This window comes from Podarcis cretensis (assembly GCF_951804945.1).
Source record: "Podarcis cretensis genome assembly, chromosome: 6".
NCBI lineage: Eukaryota > Metazoa > Chordata > Lepidosauria > Squamata > Lacertidae > Podarcis > Podarcis cretensis.
This window is the reverse complement of record NC_137175.1, coordinates 30,665,611-30,683,980: the sequence shown is the minus strand read 5'-3', so window position 1 is coordinate 30,683,980 and position 18,370 is coordinate 30,665,611. Positions and strand designations below refer to the sequence as shown.

The window sequence follows — 18,370 nt, the reverse complement described above, 5'->3', positions numbered from 1 at the left end:
TCTATCATTCTCATCTGCCATTCCTTCCACTGGCTCCTTACCGAAGTCTGTTTTCAAGCCTTCTGGGATAAGCGCGCGCTGAACTTGTTGCACAGTGTGGCTGGAGAGGCTGCATACCGTCCCAGCCAACTATTTCCCCCCCAGCAAGGTTAGGGTTGCAACAGGTAGAATCATAGAATTTAGATTTGGAAGGGGCCCTGAGGGTCATCTAGTCCAACCCCCTGCAATGCAGAAATCTCTATGAAAGCATCTATGACAGATGGTGATCCAACCTCTGCTTTAAAAACCTCCCAAGAAAGGAAAGTCTACAACCTATTGAGGGAGACGGTTCCACTGTCAAGCATCTGGGGGGTTTTAAGCCTTCCCTCCTTGCCTGTGACAATCCTCAAACTTTGGCTCAGATAACTTATATTGTCTCCAATGGGAGGCTTATTTTCTGCAGGGGCCAGGACAAGGCAAGGACACTGCAAGTCAATTAAAGAGGCTCCCAAGGGCTGCTGGTTCCCACCCCCTGATTATTAGCATATATTTAAGTGACATATACTATTTATTCTATGTTCGTAGGCAGAGAGCAGAATAATTTTCTTCTAATTAAAAAGTTTAAAATTGCTGCCTAGGGCATTAAAAAAAACCAATACTGTAAGTGATTTACATTAACGAGTGCCATATTTTACTTTAACATCAATAAAATTCACATTTTACTGCAGATTTTCCTTGGCTATTTTTCAAGACCTGACTAATTATATATTACAATATAATATTGGGCACAAGCAGAAGAAGGAGATATCTGCATAATTTAACACAGTTTTCATAATTTGAGTTATTGCCAAGTTCTTGGGAGTTGGCACAAAATAATTATTTTTTAAATTTTTTAATTTTTTTTTAAAAAAATACATTTTGGTACAGAGTGCTACATCCCATGGCTACTTAGATGGTGCCGTTGCCTCAGCGGCCAAAGCAAGAAACACAAAGAAAGTGAAGTCCAAAAGCTCTTCACCAAACCTGGTAAGTGATCTACCGGTACTTACTTTGAGGATGTGGCTACAGTTTGCTGGGGAAGATGCAAGGTAAGCTTCCATTGAACTTGTTGCTCTCAGCGTCTGGGGTGTCTGCATATTTCCTGACCCCTTGAAGCCGAGAAGTAGGTGAGGGTTCAATTTGTAGCTCGGGATGGAAGCCAGAGTCAGTGCCACTGTTACCAAAATTTATGGGTTTGACGGAGAAGATCAATATAGGTCAGGGGCATGGTCGGCCAATTGGTGTCAAAGAAGGATAGAACTTCTTTATGTACGCCACAACAGCAGCAAGAATACTCATTGCAAAGTATTGGAAGAAATAAGATCTACCCACCCTGGAAGAATGGCAGATGAAAGTAATGGACTATATGGAATTGGCGGAAATGACTGGCAGAATCCGAGACCAGGGAGAAGAGTTGGTGGAAGAAGATTGGAAGAAATTTAAAGATTATTTACAGAAACACTGTAAAATTAATGAATGTTAAAATGATGTCGGAATCAAACGAAGTGGTTTTAGTAATAAGGTTAAACAGGAATATGTAAAAATGGATTGATATTAGACGAAAATATAATGTCATAATATGTGAAGATAAAGAACTAAGATAAAACAAGAGGGTAAGGATTTGCTGAATTAACTATCTGAACTGGAATACAAAAAAGGGAGGTGTGAGGAAGTCATGAAAATAAGTAAATGAATTGTAAGATACAGAAAGAGGGACTTATTTTTAACTGTTTTTTTCTGTAATTTGTATTTTTTGTTTTTTGTTTTTATCATTTTTGTAACCTTTTTTTATTGAAACTTTAATAAATATTATTTTTTTTTAAAAAAAAAAAACACAATATAGGTCAGGGGCCAAACCTGCAGGTGAGATTTAGCAGCCTCTTGGGCAGGGCCTCCATGTTGCCGGAATCTTTAACTCTCATTTCCTGGATCAGGCCCATCAAGACAAGCATCCTGTACTCAACAGTACCGCAAGCAGGACCTGAGCACAACAGTGCCCTCCACTCCTGTGTTTTCCAGCTACTGGTATTCAGAAGCATTCTGACAGTGGAAGTAGAACATAACCAATCAAAAACAGTAGCACAGGCCATTCTGTAGGGAGACAGGAATCATGGAAATTAGCAGCCAGGCAATGGTTAGTAATCAGGGCTGCCTATCTTGTGCAGGGGCAGGGAAATTTCCGGCTCTCCATATTTGATGGACTCCCAACTCCCATCAGTCCCAGCCAACAGTGATGGGAGCTGTGGTCCAACAACAGCTAGAGGCCCAAGTTTGGGAAACCCTGGTCTCATGTTTGAGTGTGAGGTGGGATTTTGAAGATTTTTTGCTTTAGCACACTGCTGTGGAGTTCTATACTCTCAGAGTTTACTCAAGAGCCCCACCTCCCTCCCACATCAATTTATAGAATATTGCTTGTCCATCTAGGGCTTCCTGGCCCAGTATTGGCCCCCAATATTGTAACAGAGGGCCTGCTGCTGTTTAGTATTGCCACCACTATTTTATTATATGCAGTATCCCTGCAACATACACTATATATTAAAAGTACCTGCTTTTGTTGTTCCTTTTTACTTCCTGCCTTCAGCATTACATAAAAAATAATAATACAATAATATTCCCGTACATATTTTATCACCTACCTTAGCTAGATACAGGGCTGACAGACTGGGGAATTAGGGTTTGAAAGTCAAAACAAATGTGATTTATTAAAATTTAAATACAGAAGAACATATTTATTTGCAATTTGGTTATGTAACAATACTTCACTTATAGGGATTACTGTTGCTTTATTGATGTTACACTTAAATTTAATTATTACATTTATTTTATTTTATTATTTATTTTAATGCTTTTGCTGCTACACAAATACCTTTCCTACAGTAAAATCATTATTGAAACCTGGCAACTTTCTTCAGCCTCAGCAAACTGATTAACTGCCTCTTGGCAGATTGCCTGCTGAACCCCAATCAGGTCCAGTCCACCCATGAGGTAAAGTGAAACAACTACCTCAGGCAGCAGAATCAACAGGGGCATCAGTTCCCGATGTCAATCTTTCTTTCCCCCTTGTTCCTGATGTAGATCCTCCCTCACCCCTTCTTTCCTGGCAGGGAGGGGGGAGTCATTGTGGGGTCCTCCTCAGATGCCAAAATGTATTGCGCTGGCCCTGAACCCATCCAATGCATTGCTCTGGCTTCAGCTAGGAGTACAAGACCATTGTCCCCTTCACACAGTTGATGATATAAAGTCTGAGCCGTGTTTAAAAGAAAACTACATTTTTTCATTTAAAATTTTCCTTGGAAATACACAGTTTCTACACATTGTCAAGTCCTTTAAAGCTGTAATTATCCAATAAAGAATAAAAAGTATTATGCAGAATGCAGGCAAACACTCCCCCCCTTTTTTTTAGAAGTTAGCATTCTCAGGGAAAGTGAGCACCTCTAAAACATTTCTGCAGGTTTGCAGGCTTCTTGCAACTGGCATGTCTGACAGTTCACTTGCTATTTGTTATTGCTAAAGAGAGAGAGAGATATACACTCTTGCTAAAGAGAGTGTTCTTTGTAGTTGTTAATTGTTTCTTATAGAATGTGGAAATTCTCCTGATTTTAAATTCAACATGTCTTCGTTCTATGTTATAAACCATGTAAAAAGGTAAAGGTAAAGGACCCCTGACTGTTAGGTCCAGTTGCGAACGACTCTGGGGTTGAGGCACTCATCTTGCTCTACAGGCCGAAGGAGCCGGCGTTTGTCCGCAGACAGTTTTTCCGGGTCATGTGGCCAGCATGACAAAGCTGCTTCTGGCGAACCAGAGCAGCGCACAGAAACGCCGTTTACCTTCCCGCCGGAGCGGTACCTATTTATCTACTTGCACTTTGACGTGCTTTCGATCTGCTAGGTTGGCAGGAGCAGGGACCGAGCAACGGGAGCTCACCCTGTCGCAGGGATTCGAACCACTGTCCATGTAAAGATATATAAATTGCCCAAATAAATAATTTTGCTATGGGCCATAATGTTTATAGAATTTATAGAATTTAGCTTGTCTATGAAAAGCTGGGAGAAAAACCAACGAAAAAGGGTGATTACTTCAAGCTATATATAAGTATAAGAAAGCAAACATATAGAATAATTCTGAAGAACGGTTTTGTTCCCCAAAACGCCTATGCCCCCCTCCTACCACAGTGTGGCGCCTGTGGCCTATCTTTGTGAATCACAGGCTTCACGCTCCCCCCCCCCCCCCCCAGGTTACACAGATATTTTCCATGCATGTTTTTAACCGCTGTACATCTCTGGATGATTCAGATTAAGCTTCCCGAAAGAGTCTGGTTAGCCATGGTTTAGAAACTGGACTCTAGACTAGCCGAACCCTTTGTCTGAACTTGCTTATAGATAAGCAAATTGAAAGGAACTGCCGTACCACTTCCCTATAACAAACTAGCTAGAGGAAAGATTTGGAATTTTCAGCATCCTCTGAGCACAGTTTGCATTTACGAACGCATTTCCAAATAAAAACGGGAAAGGCATAGTCTTGAACCACAATAACTTGAACCACGATAACTAAGAACCTCCCTAACTACAGGACCTTGGGAGAAAAGCAATGACAAACCTAGACAGCATTTTAAAAAGTAGAGACATCACCTTGCCCAACAAAGGTCCGTATAGTAAAAGCTATGGTTTTCCCAGTAGTGATGTATGGAAGTGAAAGCTGGACCATAAAGAAGGCTGATCGCCAAAGAATTGATGCTTTTGAATTATGGTGCTGGAGGAGACTCTTGAATGTCCCATGGACTGCAAGAAGATCAAACCTATCCATTCTCAAGGAAATCAGCCCTGAGTGCTCACTGGAAGGACAGATCGTGAAGCTGAGGCTCCAATACTTTGGCCACCTCATGAGAAGAGAAGACTCTCTGGAAAAGACCCTGATGTTGGGAAAGATTGAGGGCACAAGGAGAAGGGGACGACAGAGGAGGAGATGGTTGGATAGTGTTCTTGAAGCTACCAGCATGAGTTTGACCAAACTGCGGGAGGCAGTGGAAGACAGAAGTGCCTGGCGTGCTCTGGTCCATGGGATCACAAAGAGTCGGACACGGCTAAACAACAACAACAACTACAGGACTCATTTTTCCTTCAGTTCATTCAGAAGGGCTTTAAACAACAATAAACAATAGGTTGGTATTTCCCCAAAATTTAAACATTCCATCAGCCTAAAGTGTTCTGTTTTTGAAAAATAACCAGGTTCTTTTTCCCATGTAAGGCAGGCAGCCTAATTAAAGCACCAAGCAGGCATCATCACTGATGTCTACATTACCATTTTTAAATGCACTTGTTGCAATCTGTGATTTACTTGTTGGTAATAAATGCAGAGGATCAACAAACTGTTGGCCACATTTCCTCAATGCACAACAACACCTTTTAGGTAGGCATTTGCTAATTACTAAATATTCATTCATTTGCTGGTTGCTAAATATTCATTATTACTGTTAATTACTAGAATTTCTGCAGAGCCTGGAGGCCACAAAAGAAATCAAGGCTCTACATGAGATTACAAATGCAGATTTAAAAGGGAGTGAGGAAAGAAAATGATTTTTTGAGTGAATCGTGATTCAGCCTGTCTTAATGGTGGCTCAGTATTACGTGCTTTAGCAAAGCAGTGTTTAAAAACCAGAGCAGTTAAGAAGTGCTCCATTCCTTGTTGTTTTCTCTCAACAGATATTTTGCAAGCGGGTTGTGAGATGGAAGGGTTAATGTTTCCATGATAAGAAGTTCAAAAGATGAATTGTATGTTTGGTCAAACCCATGGAATAGGTCTCCTGACAAGACACTCATCACTTATAAGAATAGTCTTAGAGAGAAGAAACATTTGCACATGCAGCTTCTCATTCGATAGCACTGAATTTTTGTGGGGGAAGTTGGATTTGTAGAAATTCTCCCATGTATGGAAGAAGGTACAGAAGCTCAGGTCTATGTGGAATCACATCTTCCCCCATCTGTGCCCCTAGACACAGGTAGTGAGGATGTATCACTTATATTCCACAGGACAGGCGTTGAATGCGCTTGCTTGTGGCGTGATAACGTTTCATCGACTGCTGTGGAATATCATAGGGTATGCTTGAAAAACCCACCTGTTCAAAAGTGTGAGCGGCTTCTTTCTGGTCCTCATTGTGTTTCACCTCATTAACCACTTTGAAATACCATGGTAACCACCTCATCATAATGCAACCCACTGCCCCTTCCTGGTGCTCTGTTTACTTGCACAGCTGCAGTTTCTTACAACAACTTCACCATAGTCAAGCAGACCTTCCAAGCTGAAATCACTTGGTTTCCTCCCCCCCCCCCACTGCACACACACACAAAACCACAAACACACAGTAGCAACAGAACGTGTTGGTCTCCAAATGCAATCACCCTTGACTAGCATTCAGCACCTGGTGTCTAGGCAAACTTCTAAATGACCCAGCCATGGAACTGGGCACTGCTTCAAGTAAGAAAGGCCCACACAGCCGGGTCATTGACATATTCTATCTGTAAATTTAAACATGCTCAGGAGCTGCTTGTTCACAAATAGCTCCCTTGGTGCTAGGAGAATGTCTAAAGGCATTTGTATCTCCTCAGAAATAATGGACAAGCAATTCCACTGTTGTGTCCTCAGAATAGCAGCAGATGCCTCTGACCTGCAGACGTAGGTCCCATCTGCATTATATATTTAGAGCCATAGCATACCACTTGAAAATGTCCCCACCTTGCTCTGACCCCAGCAGCTCTATACAGGCAGGCAGGCACACCATTCCTTTTCCTGCCCTGCATCTTGGAGATATGTGTGTGATGCCATTTATGAGTTAGCTGGGCCTCATGCTGAATCCACCTTCCACAATCTCTTTCAAGTATTTGCTGCAGTTCTTCCTGTTATGATAAAAAGAGTTTCTGATCGTCCCTTTAGTGAAGCCAGGGGACATTTCTTTTTCAAAGACCAAAAATGGGAGGCGAAATCTCTGTGACATATTTTGCGTTGCCTAATCCCCTCTCTACTCTTGATGCCTTTGAAAATCTTCCCCTAGAGCAATTTCTTTCCTGCTGCTCTACTTCCATACCTTGTGTGTTTGCATATGCTTACATGGAGACAGATATGAAATGTGGTATGTGTGTGTCTATATATATATATAATCTTACTTTGAGAGGGACCATCCTAATGTCTGGCAAGCACATCCCCCTCTCAACCCATGTTTTTCCATTTCTTGCATGGTCTGATGCTTTAAATGAATAGCATCCCTCCTTTAACTAAGAGGGTTTAGAGATGGCAGCCCTCATAATAAGAGCCAATAATTAGTTAGCAATGAATAGCAGGTGATAAACAAGCTCAGTTTTGTTATTTTGAAATCAAGGTTAAAGCTTTTGTGAAGAGCAGCTCTTCTGTAAGCACAAGAACAGAAGAACAGAAATACAAAGTGAATTTCACTTAATGGGCACAACAAGCTTTTTTTGGTGGTGGAACTTTGGGATTTTCATCCTGAAAGCAGCTCTCAAGGAAAGGCCTAACTCCTTCAGCAATATCTTCTTGGCCACTTGCTGTGGTTGCTTGTTGCTAAAACTTAGAGACCAGCAATCACGTAATTATGGATCTTCATTATACTATCTAGTTAGGGATGTAGGATAGGTTTAGTCTATTTGAATCTTTCTTGAAATATCTGCTGGTGATTTGAGACCTACAACTGGATCTATTGTGCTTTTAAAGGGTTGCTGGCTTTTAAGGGGTTGGTGGAAGAAAAATGGCCAGGCGTCTGAAAAGGCTACTCAGGTAGGGCCTATTTCCGTTCCACTGATCCCAACAGTGCTGACAAATGGCGTACTATAGGCTGATCTGCTACCAGTTTGTCCATGAGGAGATGGAGAACTGTGTGTGAATCCAGCAATAAGCTCAACAGGACTAAGGAGCAGATTTCTATACACACTGTAACGGCAAAAATTTCACCTGGACCCTCTCTGAGCTCCTGGTTCTATGCAGCAGTGTTAAATCAGGATCATAGGCCACTGGCTGCAGGAAATTCATACTATCATTGTTCCAGTATCTATTCACAGTCTGAAGCTAAACAGGTCTGGATCTGGTCAGTGCCTAGACAGGTGATCTCCTAGGAACCACGCATACGCCACCTTGGACTCCTGCAGAATCAAACCAGTCGTCAATGCACATGGTTCATACTAGCAAAATCTAGCAAGTCTCTCAAGCAATGGCAGTGATGAGACTTAGGGCTCATCCACATTTACCTTTAGCCCCATGTGTTCTAGGCACAGGTATCCATACTTTCCCAGTCCATGTCTGAGAGCTCAAACCCCACCCCACCCCCACTTTCCCCAGGAAAACCCACTCTTTAATGCTGAATCAGAACAGTGGCAAAGAGCAGGTTTTCATGGGGAATGCTGTGGGGGGGGCAGTGTTTGATGGAGAGTGCTCTTCATGCAACCAAGTTCCATTTGATTCTCAATATGTGACATCTGCAAAGAACAAATATTGAGAAAGTTGGGTGGTCTGCATCCACTGTTCCTGCCTCTTTTAATGCCCACTGCGTTGCTTATCAACATCAGAGTCCAAGAGAAATGAATAACCAAATTGGCTCAAAGTCTGTAGCCAAACATAACACCTACTGCTCACAGTCAGAATATTGTATTTTACCCAATTATTTACCTTGGAAGGTTGGCAGGAACATAGGTCTGCTTCCCACAAACAATCATCTTAGTGCACAACCCCTTCATTAAGATATTATTCAATTAGTATATAACAGTGAGAGCAGAGGATGGAGCCAGTTTGAGAAGCTGTTGCTGGAAACTCTTTACTAGGTAAAAGCTACCTGCCACGTCATCCACTTTCGGTAAGAACAAAACCAAAACAGACTATTTGGGGTCTGGGCATTTAGAAGAAAAATTATTAAGAATGTAAATACTCTGGTTGGTGTTTTTTCTATCCAAAAAAACAGAGAACAATGTGGAAGCTGACACCTGTCCTTTAAAATATTGGTCTTGAACGGGTGAGTCAGGACTTACTAACTCTGTTACAGCAGCCTAACCACAGATGAGTTGCAACACCTATGGCCACCACACAAAGATTTGGTAAAAAGTCAGTCTCAGTCAGTTTTATTGCACATAGCCAAAGGCTGCCACAATGTACACAGAATTATTTGACAATTAAAAGTTATGAAGTAGGTCTCCAAATGCGTGTTTGGGCTAAAGGTGGGTCCCAGATGTTAAAACTACTGCCATAGAACATGTTTAAGGTAGTGGTGCCCTCCCTGTAGAACGCCCTCTCTTCAGATGTCAAGGAAAGAAACAACTCTCTGACTTTTAGAACACATCTGAAGGCAGCCCTATTTATGGAAGTTTTTAGGGGCTGATGTTTTTATTATTATTTTAGATATGTTGGAAACTGCCCAGAGTGGCTGGGGTATAAATAATAAAATTATTACTGTTATTGTTATTGTTATTGTTATTGCTGTGTGCTACAACTGAGCTTTCATTTTGTACAGTCTTGCTTCTTTGCATTTAATTCAGTGGTGGGAAATATGCATAGGTGGTATGACTAACAAGACTGAATTTCTCCTCAGAATCCACATGGGTGTAGGTGTGCCATAATATTCACACTGAGATCTGAGAGACACACAGGGTGTCTCTGGAGGCGGGTAAAGAGCAGGGAATAAACTTCCACAGTGGAGGAGAAATAGGTGAGGGAAACAACGAGGTATAAAAGGTCAAGTCTAGGAAAGCAGGGAGAAGAAGAAAAGAAGAAATGGAGAGGGATGAGGAAGCCATTTAGGAGTGTTTAGGTTGTGCGTTGGCTCCTAGAAAATTCAGGCAGTGATACGGACCACTGACACAAGAAAGCACAGCAAGGGAAACTAGACTGGAACATAACACGAACTTGTAAAACGTTATTTTTTTACTTTCTTACGGTGCATCCAGACTGACAGTATTTTGCTGGAGGGATTCAAAAACATACTGTACCTTTGGCATTTGCACTTAAAGTGGAATAAATGGTTCTATTGCCCCATCCTATCACAACAAATCCACTTTTGAGAATAATCTGTCTTTTTGCAGTTGGCAAGGTGACAGGGAAATGCATTGAAAAATGACATGGGACAAACAAAGGGAAGACATGTAGATATCCTACAAGCAAATTGGGATGCTCATTGTCACATAACTGTAGTACATGTTAATGTTGCTGGGAACTGCAGCATTGTGATGGGAAAACTACAGTTCCCAGGACTCTTTGGGGGAAGTAAAGGTAAAGGTAAAGGGACCCCTGACCATTAGGTCCAGTTGTGGCCGACTCTGGGGTTGTGGCGCTCATCTCGCTTTATTGGCCGAGGGAGCTGGCCAGCATGACTAAGCCGCTTCTGGTGAACCAGAGCAGCGCATGGAAACGCCGTTTACCTTCCCGCCGGAGTGATACCTATTTATCTACTTGCACTTTGACGTGCTTTCGAACTGCTAGGTTGGCAGGAGCAGGAACTGAGCAACGGGTATTTCTTGGGAATCTAAGATAAGGAAAGCATATTATTATTTGATCACCGTTTCTTTCTTTGCAAAGGTGCTTTCCCCATGTGTCAGGGGCAATGATGCAAAGCCTTTGGAATGTGGTTCTGATCTTCTTTTACTGCAAAACCAGAGCCAGTATAGTTGACCCAACTGTTGGGGAAGGAGGAGGAGAGTATCTGTTTGGAAATGGAAGCTATTTACCAGCTAGTAAAACAGTGAGACTAATCAGAACCGCGAGGAGTCAAGTCGGTTCATTTGCAAACAGAGCGGTCTATGCCTCCATCACTGCAGGCATCAGTGACACTGCATTCAATGACTGTAAGTAACCAGCATGGCATATTACTATTGCATACACTGCCCTAACTGCCAGAAATAAACTCTTCCATCAGAAATACTGAGTGAAAACAGGGATATGGCATTGCTTTTGCAGTTATTCTTTTTGATGTTTCTTTCCTCTGTCACCTAAACTCCCATTTTAAGCAGGGACTGGGAACCTCAGTCCTGTGGGCCAAATGCAGCCCTCTGCCTGGCCCTTAGAACCCTCCCAGGTCACCCCCCTCACTGGTCCTATTTTGTTCAGCTTGGAATGTTTCCTTGAATTCTGATGGAGGATGGAGGATAGAGATGGGGTATGTCAGTGTGCAGAAATGACGCTAGCTGCACAAAGATTTTTAAAAATTCATTCATTGCTCTGCCCACCTTTACCTTTCCACCCGATGCTGGTGTATGGACCTTGGAAGCGGGCCCAGAAGGAAATGCATGTTAAGTATAATTGTTTAATGCACATTAAAATGGAAAATAACTCTTGTGGTGTGTCTGTATGCATGCATGGCATGGAAATTTCCACTGAAGCTAAATTGGAGCTGAGTAGAGAGACTAACAGTTGATCATTAAGTGAGGCTGGGTCAGTCACAAAGTGTTTAACTTCAACCACATGAAAAGTATACTGTTATAAATCTATGCGTATGCTAATTTGTAGAGCTCCATTTTGGGTGGAGCAAGTCTTTGTTCTGAAACTGCTGAGGAGAATGTTGCTAATCTCTTTCCAGGAAAACAGCCTCAGGCTAATAGAGGCTGTTTAGAGGAGAGGCAGAGCTTTGATTTTTAGCTCTGTATGAAAGAGGTTTTTAATTCTAAGATATTTTACCTGTGCTAGAATTAGCAAATGATATTATGCAACTATTTGAATGTAACTTTGTTGTTTTAAGTTTTTCTGGAGTTACGTTCTGAAAGTAAGGCCTTTGAACCATATTTTTGGACTGGGGAATTTTTATTTCAAAGAAGAGCAAGTTTTTTTTATCCAATTTGCTTCCGTGTGCACAATATCAATAACCTCAATAATTCAGCCCTCAGGCTGAGAAAGGTTCCCCATTCCTGATTTAAGGCTCCCTCTTGCAGAAGGTGAGTGTTTATTTAATGATCAAAACATGCAAATTGTCTTTCTGGATTGGACCAGGTATTCATTTTATCTAGCATTCTGCTACAAATGGTGGTCAGTCAAATGGGCCTCTGGGTGTCCATAAGCAGAAGATGAAGGTGATAAGACTTCCTTTGTTGCTATTTTCCTAAACATCAGGTGGTTTCACAGGTTATTCTGGATCCCTGAAACAAGGCATCAATAGTCACAAGCCATCCCCCCACCCCAGTGCTAGGAGCCCTGCTCAGGTCAAGAAAACAACAACAGCTGACCTTCTCTTTCAATTTAAAAGTTTGTGGTTGAATCCAGCATTTACAAGCAGAAGAGATAACATTGTGTACAAAAGTTCCCCTCTTCCCACTTTATCTCCCTGCTTTGCAAAGATTCTCTATTTATCATAAAGTAATAGATGCCTTAAATCATGGTCAGCCTTTTCTCTGGGAATTTGTCAGGTTATTTAACTGTGATGGATCATTGTGATACCCCAGCCCTTGAATTTTGTGACCTTCCGTGTTCTCTAACTCCCTTAAAGCGGGTTTGTGAAGAAGTCAGTGTACCACCTCCCACTTTCAGATATACAAGGCTTACTGTCAGAGGTGATCAAGCAACTGCTGCCACTGGACATAACAAACTCACTGCCGAAGGCAATCAAAGATGTAAGTGAGCTCTTAAAAGGCAGAGAAGATACAAAACTGACTGGAAGCTTGAGAAACAAGGCTGACGAAACAGAGATGCTCAAAGTGATACAAAGTATAACGCAGTAAGTATATCACTGTCTTCAGACAGCTCTCATCATGAGTGGCATGCATAGCCCAAACAAGGGCAGTATCTTTACAGATGTTGGCTTATAGGCTATGCTCCATCCTCAAAGCCTTTTTTAAAATATTCAGATGCTCCTACAATAGGGGTGGGAAACCTGTCGCCCACCAGATGTTTTTGGATTCCAGTTCCCATCAGTCCCAGCCATTGTGGTCAATGGTCAGGGATTATAGGAGCTGTAGTCTGGAAACATCTGGAGGGCTGCAGGTTTTCCAGACCTGCTCTAGAGCAATGCACCATGGGATAGAATATTTGCCTGATGCAATGTCATCTAACCTCCTTGCAAACCAATCAAAATGGATGCTCAATAAATAGCCAACATTGTGTTATCTACCCACCAACAAATTAGGATAAATAAACAGATTATCTGGAAGCAACATCGTCTTTGCTTTAGACAAGGGGTACCAAGGCACCTCCCCCCCCAAGACCTATATTTACAAGAAAGCTAGTTACAGATGAAGGTGGTTGCTAGATGCAACAATGGGTCATTGATTGTCTTTCAGTCTGGTAAGGAATCAAATGATTCTTTCATTACTATTCTGTTCTCACCAGAAGTCTGCTTGGGGGAGGAAAGATTGCAGTAAAAGACCTGCTTGACTGTCTCTTCTCAATACTCTCCCTGCTTTTTTCAGCTTGGCCATTACAAAAATTACAATTCTTCCAACTTTGATGAAGTTTTCATCTGGTGACAAGGTCCACCTTTCCCTTCCAGTTGAAATTTCCATTAAAGGTGGAAGGTAAGTGTCCAAAAAGATCGGGCTGACAGCCAGAAGAGCACCAAACACACTTTTCCATTTCTAACAGTTGGCTTGAGCTGCAAAACAGCACAGTCAGAAGTTGGATAAGACTTCCAATCTCCATAAATACCCTTTCATGAAGTTACACTGTGGCTGATGTCAAGAGGAATCTTGCCTGAACCTTGGCAATAGGAAGTCAAAGAGCCCCAGTGTCACCTGTGCCCAGTAGCTCATTTCCACCCACAATGTGTACTATTGTGTCCTGATGTCTGTTGAAGTTTCTGAAGAAATGTTCATCCCAAGATAAATGTTCAAAAATGTTTAATAGAATTATGGAGTTGCAAGTGGCCTTACTGGTCATCTACTCCAACCCTCCGCTTTATACGGGGTATGCAATGCATGACACAACTACTAGAGCATCCCTGATGACCACCCAGCCTCTGATTTAAAAGCACCAGCGAAGATGAAGGGCCCACCACCTCCCAAGGAATTCAGTTTGACAGCTGAACAGGTCTTACAATTAGAAAGTTACTGTAATGGTTCTAGGGGGTTGCTCGTGCGTAAGTTGGTGCCACACCTGGCTGGGTTACCTGGGTGAACCCTTTCTGTCCGGACAGCCACCCATCCGTGGCTGTCTCAATCGCTGGCAGAATCCGTCAGTGGGCGTTTCTTGAACTTCTTCCAGCAAAGAAGTTCTTTGACGCCCAGTCTCCTCCTACTCTCCCTGCGCGGAAGTCTTCTGCGCAGGGAGGGTGTGGGCAGCGGAGGACCCGTGCTCTCCCCGCTGGTCTCCTGCGAGGAGTCCTGGAGCCTTCTCTCCAATTCCCCCATCTGCCCCCCTCCTCTACTGGTGCTATGCTGATTTCCTTCCCCAGCGGATGGGCTGCCTCTCTCCCTACTGGGACCCTCTCCGGCATCCCTCTGGAGCCTTCCCTCTGCCTCTGGCTCCGATGGCAGTTCCCTGACAGTTACACATGATGCTTCACCAAAATCTGCTCCCTTGGAATTTCCAGCCATTGGTTCTAGTCCTGCCTTTCAAGCATCAACCAAATAGTTTGTAAGTTGGCTCATTAGCCGCGCAAGACAAAGTATCTTTATTGAAAAGTAAATTGCACTTTGCTGAAGGGGACTTACTCTCTGGCAAATGTGCTTAAGGTTGCAGGGTATGATATAAAAATGGGCTACCCCCATGAAATGGCTGGTTACCACTGTTTAATATGTTTTAGCGGGCAAATGAATTGTCCATAGGGATGATTATTCTCTGTGAATTCCTATGCAGAATGTGATCAGTACTTCTTGAACGAACATGTGCATTGGTTCTAAGTCTTAACAGACTTAGTTTTATGTTGCTGGGTTTTTTAAAATGAAGTTGGAGATGTTACGTTTGCTGGAAATTTTATGTTTAAATTCTGATTATGTGTTGGGATTAAATTTGTGGGTTGTTTTGGTTTTTATTGTTTTATTTTTGATTTGTTAGCTACATTGTGAGAATTAGGTCTATTTTTGAAGACAATAAAATAGTTGACCAGCAAATTTTGCACTTCTCCAAATAATGTGACATAGTTTCTCATCAAAATACACATTTAAAGGCTAATCTTTTAGATAAAGTAAGTGTTTTGCATACATACTTTGAGAGAAAATGCACATTTCAATATATACTTTGAAATTATTTAAATTAATAATAATAATAAATTCATATAAGTGCAGAGATGGAACAGAACAGAATTATGGTTAAAACATGATAAAATGACTGAGACCAGAACTATAATATGTTAATCCTTAATGTCTATAGTCTTGGCTCTAACTCAAATCTGATTACATTGGGAATTTCTTTGAAATAAAATTCTAAAGAACAAGAATATTAATAACACAACTGAATGGTGATGGCTTTCATAGGAATGCAGATGCAGTCATTAAGAATTGTTGTTCTGCCAACATCCCGAGCCCTTGTAAAAAAGGAGAAAAATTGTTTATTTGCTTTTCCTTGGAGTTTAGCACCAAGAGTGGTGTCTTCAGTTCTGAAGTGAAAGTCAAGATTGATGTTGTATCCAAACTACTCTGGGATTCTTCCAAGAATCAGATATTCATCATTGAAGCTTCAAGGATCTTTATCAACGATATTCAAGTCAAACAGCAAAAGAGGTGAGTGGGGAAGATAATTCATATCCTGGTAACTGAAGAAGGTCATGAGCAGAGAAGGATACATCTCAAATACAAATCTGAGATAAAACTAAAGAGTAGAAATAAATAGCTGGCTCAGCTCTTGCTGTTAGTGCCATTTTTCTGGGTTAAACAGATAAGTTTCAGTCTAGATTTTAAATGCACCTGTCTCTGTTGGATTGTCCCATGAGTCTAACCCAAAGTGAAGAATAATGGCAAAAACTGAAGCAATTTTGATAATAATAAAATCTGATTGAACTTTTTGGCAACATTTTTGGCTGCAACCTAATTATATTCTGCAACCTTTGCTAATTTGCTATCAAACACATTTTGTCTTCAGTTGTGGGTTTCTGCATGTGTAACTTGAAGACCATCAGGCCTCTTCCAAAGACTGAAGTTAAAAGTATTTTTCAGTGTTTGGACGTGTGGAATACACCCAGCCATTTGCCAGCAGCATATATTCTCTAACTTTCTCATGTTCTTCCTTTATATCTGTATTCCTGTTTTGCAACCAGCCTAGGTTTAAGCTTTAGAATGTGAGATAAGAATTGCAAAGCAATAGGAATACTGAAATTTCTACATGCTTATAATTGATCCTTATAATCAGTGATGTCAATAATTCCTTTTGCTCAGTGTGGCTGGACCAGATGAGAACAACATGCAATCTGTGGTCTGGACAATTTTGATTGATGTGGTAAGCTGGGCAACTATGTACATTGGTTTCACGAATATATATGTTTTTGTGCTCAATTTCCCCTGAAATAAGGTATCTTTGTACCCAATTTTTTGTTGGAGAACTGCATCATGAAATTTGGTGTAAATTAGCTTTCCTTAAATTTGCATATTGGTTTGAGAAATGTGAATTATGCAGGTTCACGTGAACCACAAGAGTTTCTTCCCTATGAAGAGCATGCAACTCACAGTGGAGTAAAGTTGACAAAGTTCTCCAGCACCACATTTTCTCTATCTGGGGACATTTGGGTTTACTATTACAGGATACACACAAAAATTTCTGTGTTGCAAACACATAGGACATTTGGATCCTAATTTGTCTGCAGGGAGATTAGATGACCTTGACTATTTAAGGAGCATTTGTTGCTATTTGTTTGTGGGGAGGGTAGACAATGCTGTGTCAAAGCAAGGGTTATCTCACATTTTCCATTGCATTTCCCCATCACTTTCCTTCTTGCAAAAAGTCCAATGTTTGGGGGGGAGTGGGGTTGTTGTGCAAAACCTCCTGTTCAGCTATGATTGTGCAACCTGGATTTGCTGGTATGTGATTGAATCCCACCCAAAAATCGCTACGGCCTAGAAGTGTCTGCAGGTATTCAGCCCTGATCTGAGTGAAATTCAGAAATTCCAGAAGAAATTCCTAGGTTAGCTAATTCATTCTGTAGTTCTATACCAAAATATGCATTTTACATGATTCTTAAAGAAGTCTCTCAGCACCTTGTTTCAGGAGGACTTGGTAACAGTCCTTTCCATTCCAAATTATTCTCTTCCTGACTTTGTGTGTTTGATTCTTTACTGTGTGCTCTGGTATCTGAAGAAGTGTGCATGCACACGAAAGCTCATACCAATAACAAACTTAGTTGGTCTCTAAGGTGCTATTGGAAGGAATTTTTTTATTGTGTGCTCTGCATTCACTCTGTTTTACAGATCCGTCACTGCATCCGATTGGTGGCTGACATCCTTAATGTGTCACTTCTGAGTACACTGGCTTGTAAGTTGCTGATGACATCCTCTTTTTCCAACCACCTTTGCTTCTGCTGGGGAGACTTTGTGGAATAGCCTAGCAGAGGCTAACAGATAACTTTGTTCGGAAACAGAAGATAAGAAATCAGCTGGTAACTCTCCAAGCGTTCTATGCCCTAAATTAGGTATGGTTATCTCACAGTGATTCTCCATGGTTTTATTAAGTCAATCCATCAATGGAAGTGGTCTGTATTCAGGGACACCTATCTGGTCCCAGGAATTACTGCCAATTAACTCATTGAGCATCATAAGCAACAATTGCCCTTGTCTGATAGCCTGCCCTATTTCTAAGGCTCGAGGCAAATGGTTGAACTGAATGTACTTTTCAAGTCTGTTTTAACCTTACAATTATAAAGATATCATATATCGTATATCGTAAAAGAGCAGCACAAAAGAGGTGGCTCAGGTCGCAATAGCCACATGCTCTTTCATAGGTTTTGCACGTGATTCAACAATCTCTTTGTATTTCTCTGCAGCTGCAGTTCCTGTTGGAACATTTGGGACCATCCATTATGATCTAATAGGTTCCCCTAAAGTAAACGATAGGTATTTCCTGATTCCTTATCAGGCAAGTATTATTCTTGGCTTTGGAGAACAGGTTGCCTTATGAAATTCTGACTAATCCCCATATCTATAACCTCTTTTCTTGCCTTGTGATTGTGGCAATGGAAGTCAGGCGTAGATGTAGTTATGGTATGGCTTTCTGCTGCTGTTCCTGTTTTATTTCTCAAGATCTGCCTTTATAAGAAGAAGCACATGACACAGCTCTCTTGGGAAGGTACCATTTCAGGATATGTGGGGGGAGCAGAATTGCATGACCCAACACCAGAAATTCCTAACACAAAGAAAACTAGTAGGTTGAGGGGAAAGGTAGACTAGAGGGAGAGGGAGAGAATGTGTGTGTGTATCAGGTGAGAGGATAATCAGCCCAGCCTTAGGCAAAACTCCCCAC

The 18,370-nt window shown here is 41.5% G+C and overlaps 1 protein-coding gene across 1 annotated transcript; it reads left to right on the top strand.

The window, feature by feature from the left end:
• The first annotated feature begins 1,018 nt into the window (after window positions 1–1,018).
• LOC307218458 (uncharacterized protein) lies at window positions 1,019–18,231 on the top strand. The gene is made up of 7 exons (XM_079980712.1): window positions 1,019–1,067; window positions 12,521–12,707; window positions 13,399–13,503; window positions 15,499–15,645; window positions 16,297–16,357; window positions 17,323–17,386; window positions 17,895–18,231. Exons 1-7 carry the CDS (start codon window positions 1,061–1,063, stop codon window positions 18,026–18,028), a joined length of 705 nt encoding a protein of 234 aa, XP_079836838.1. The 5' UTR covers window positions 1,019–1,060; the 3' UTR covers window positions 18,029–18,231.
• The last annotated feature ends 139 nt before the right edge of the window (window positions 18,232–18,370 follow it).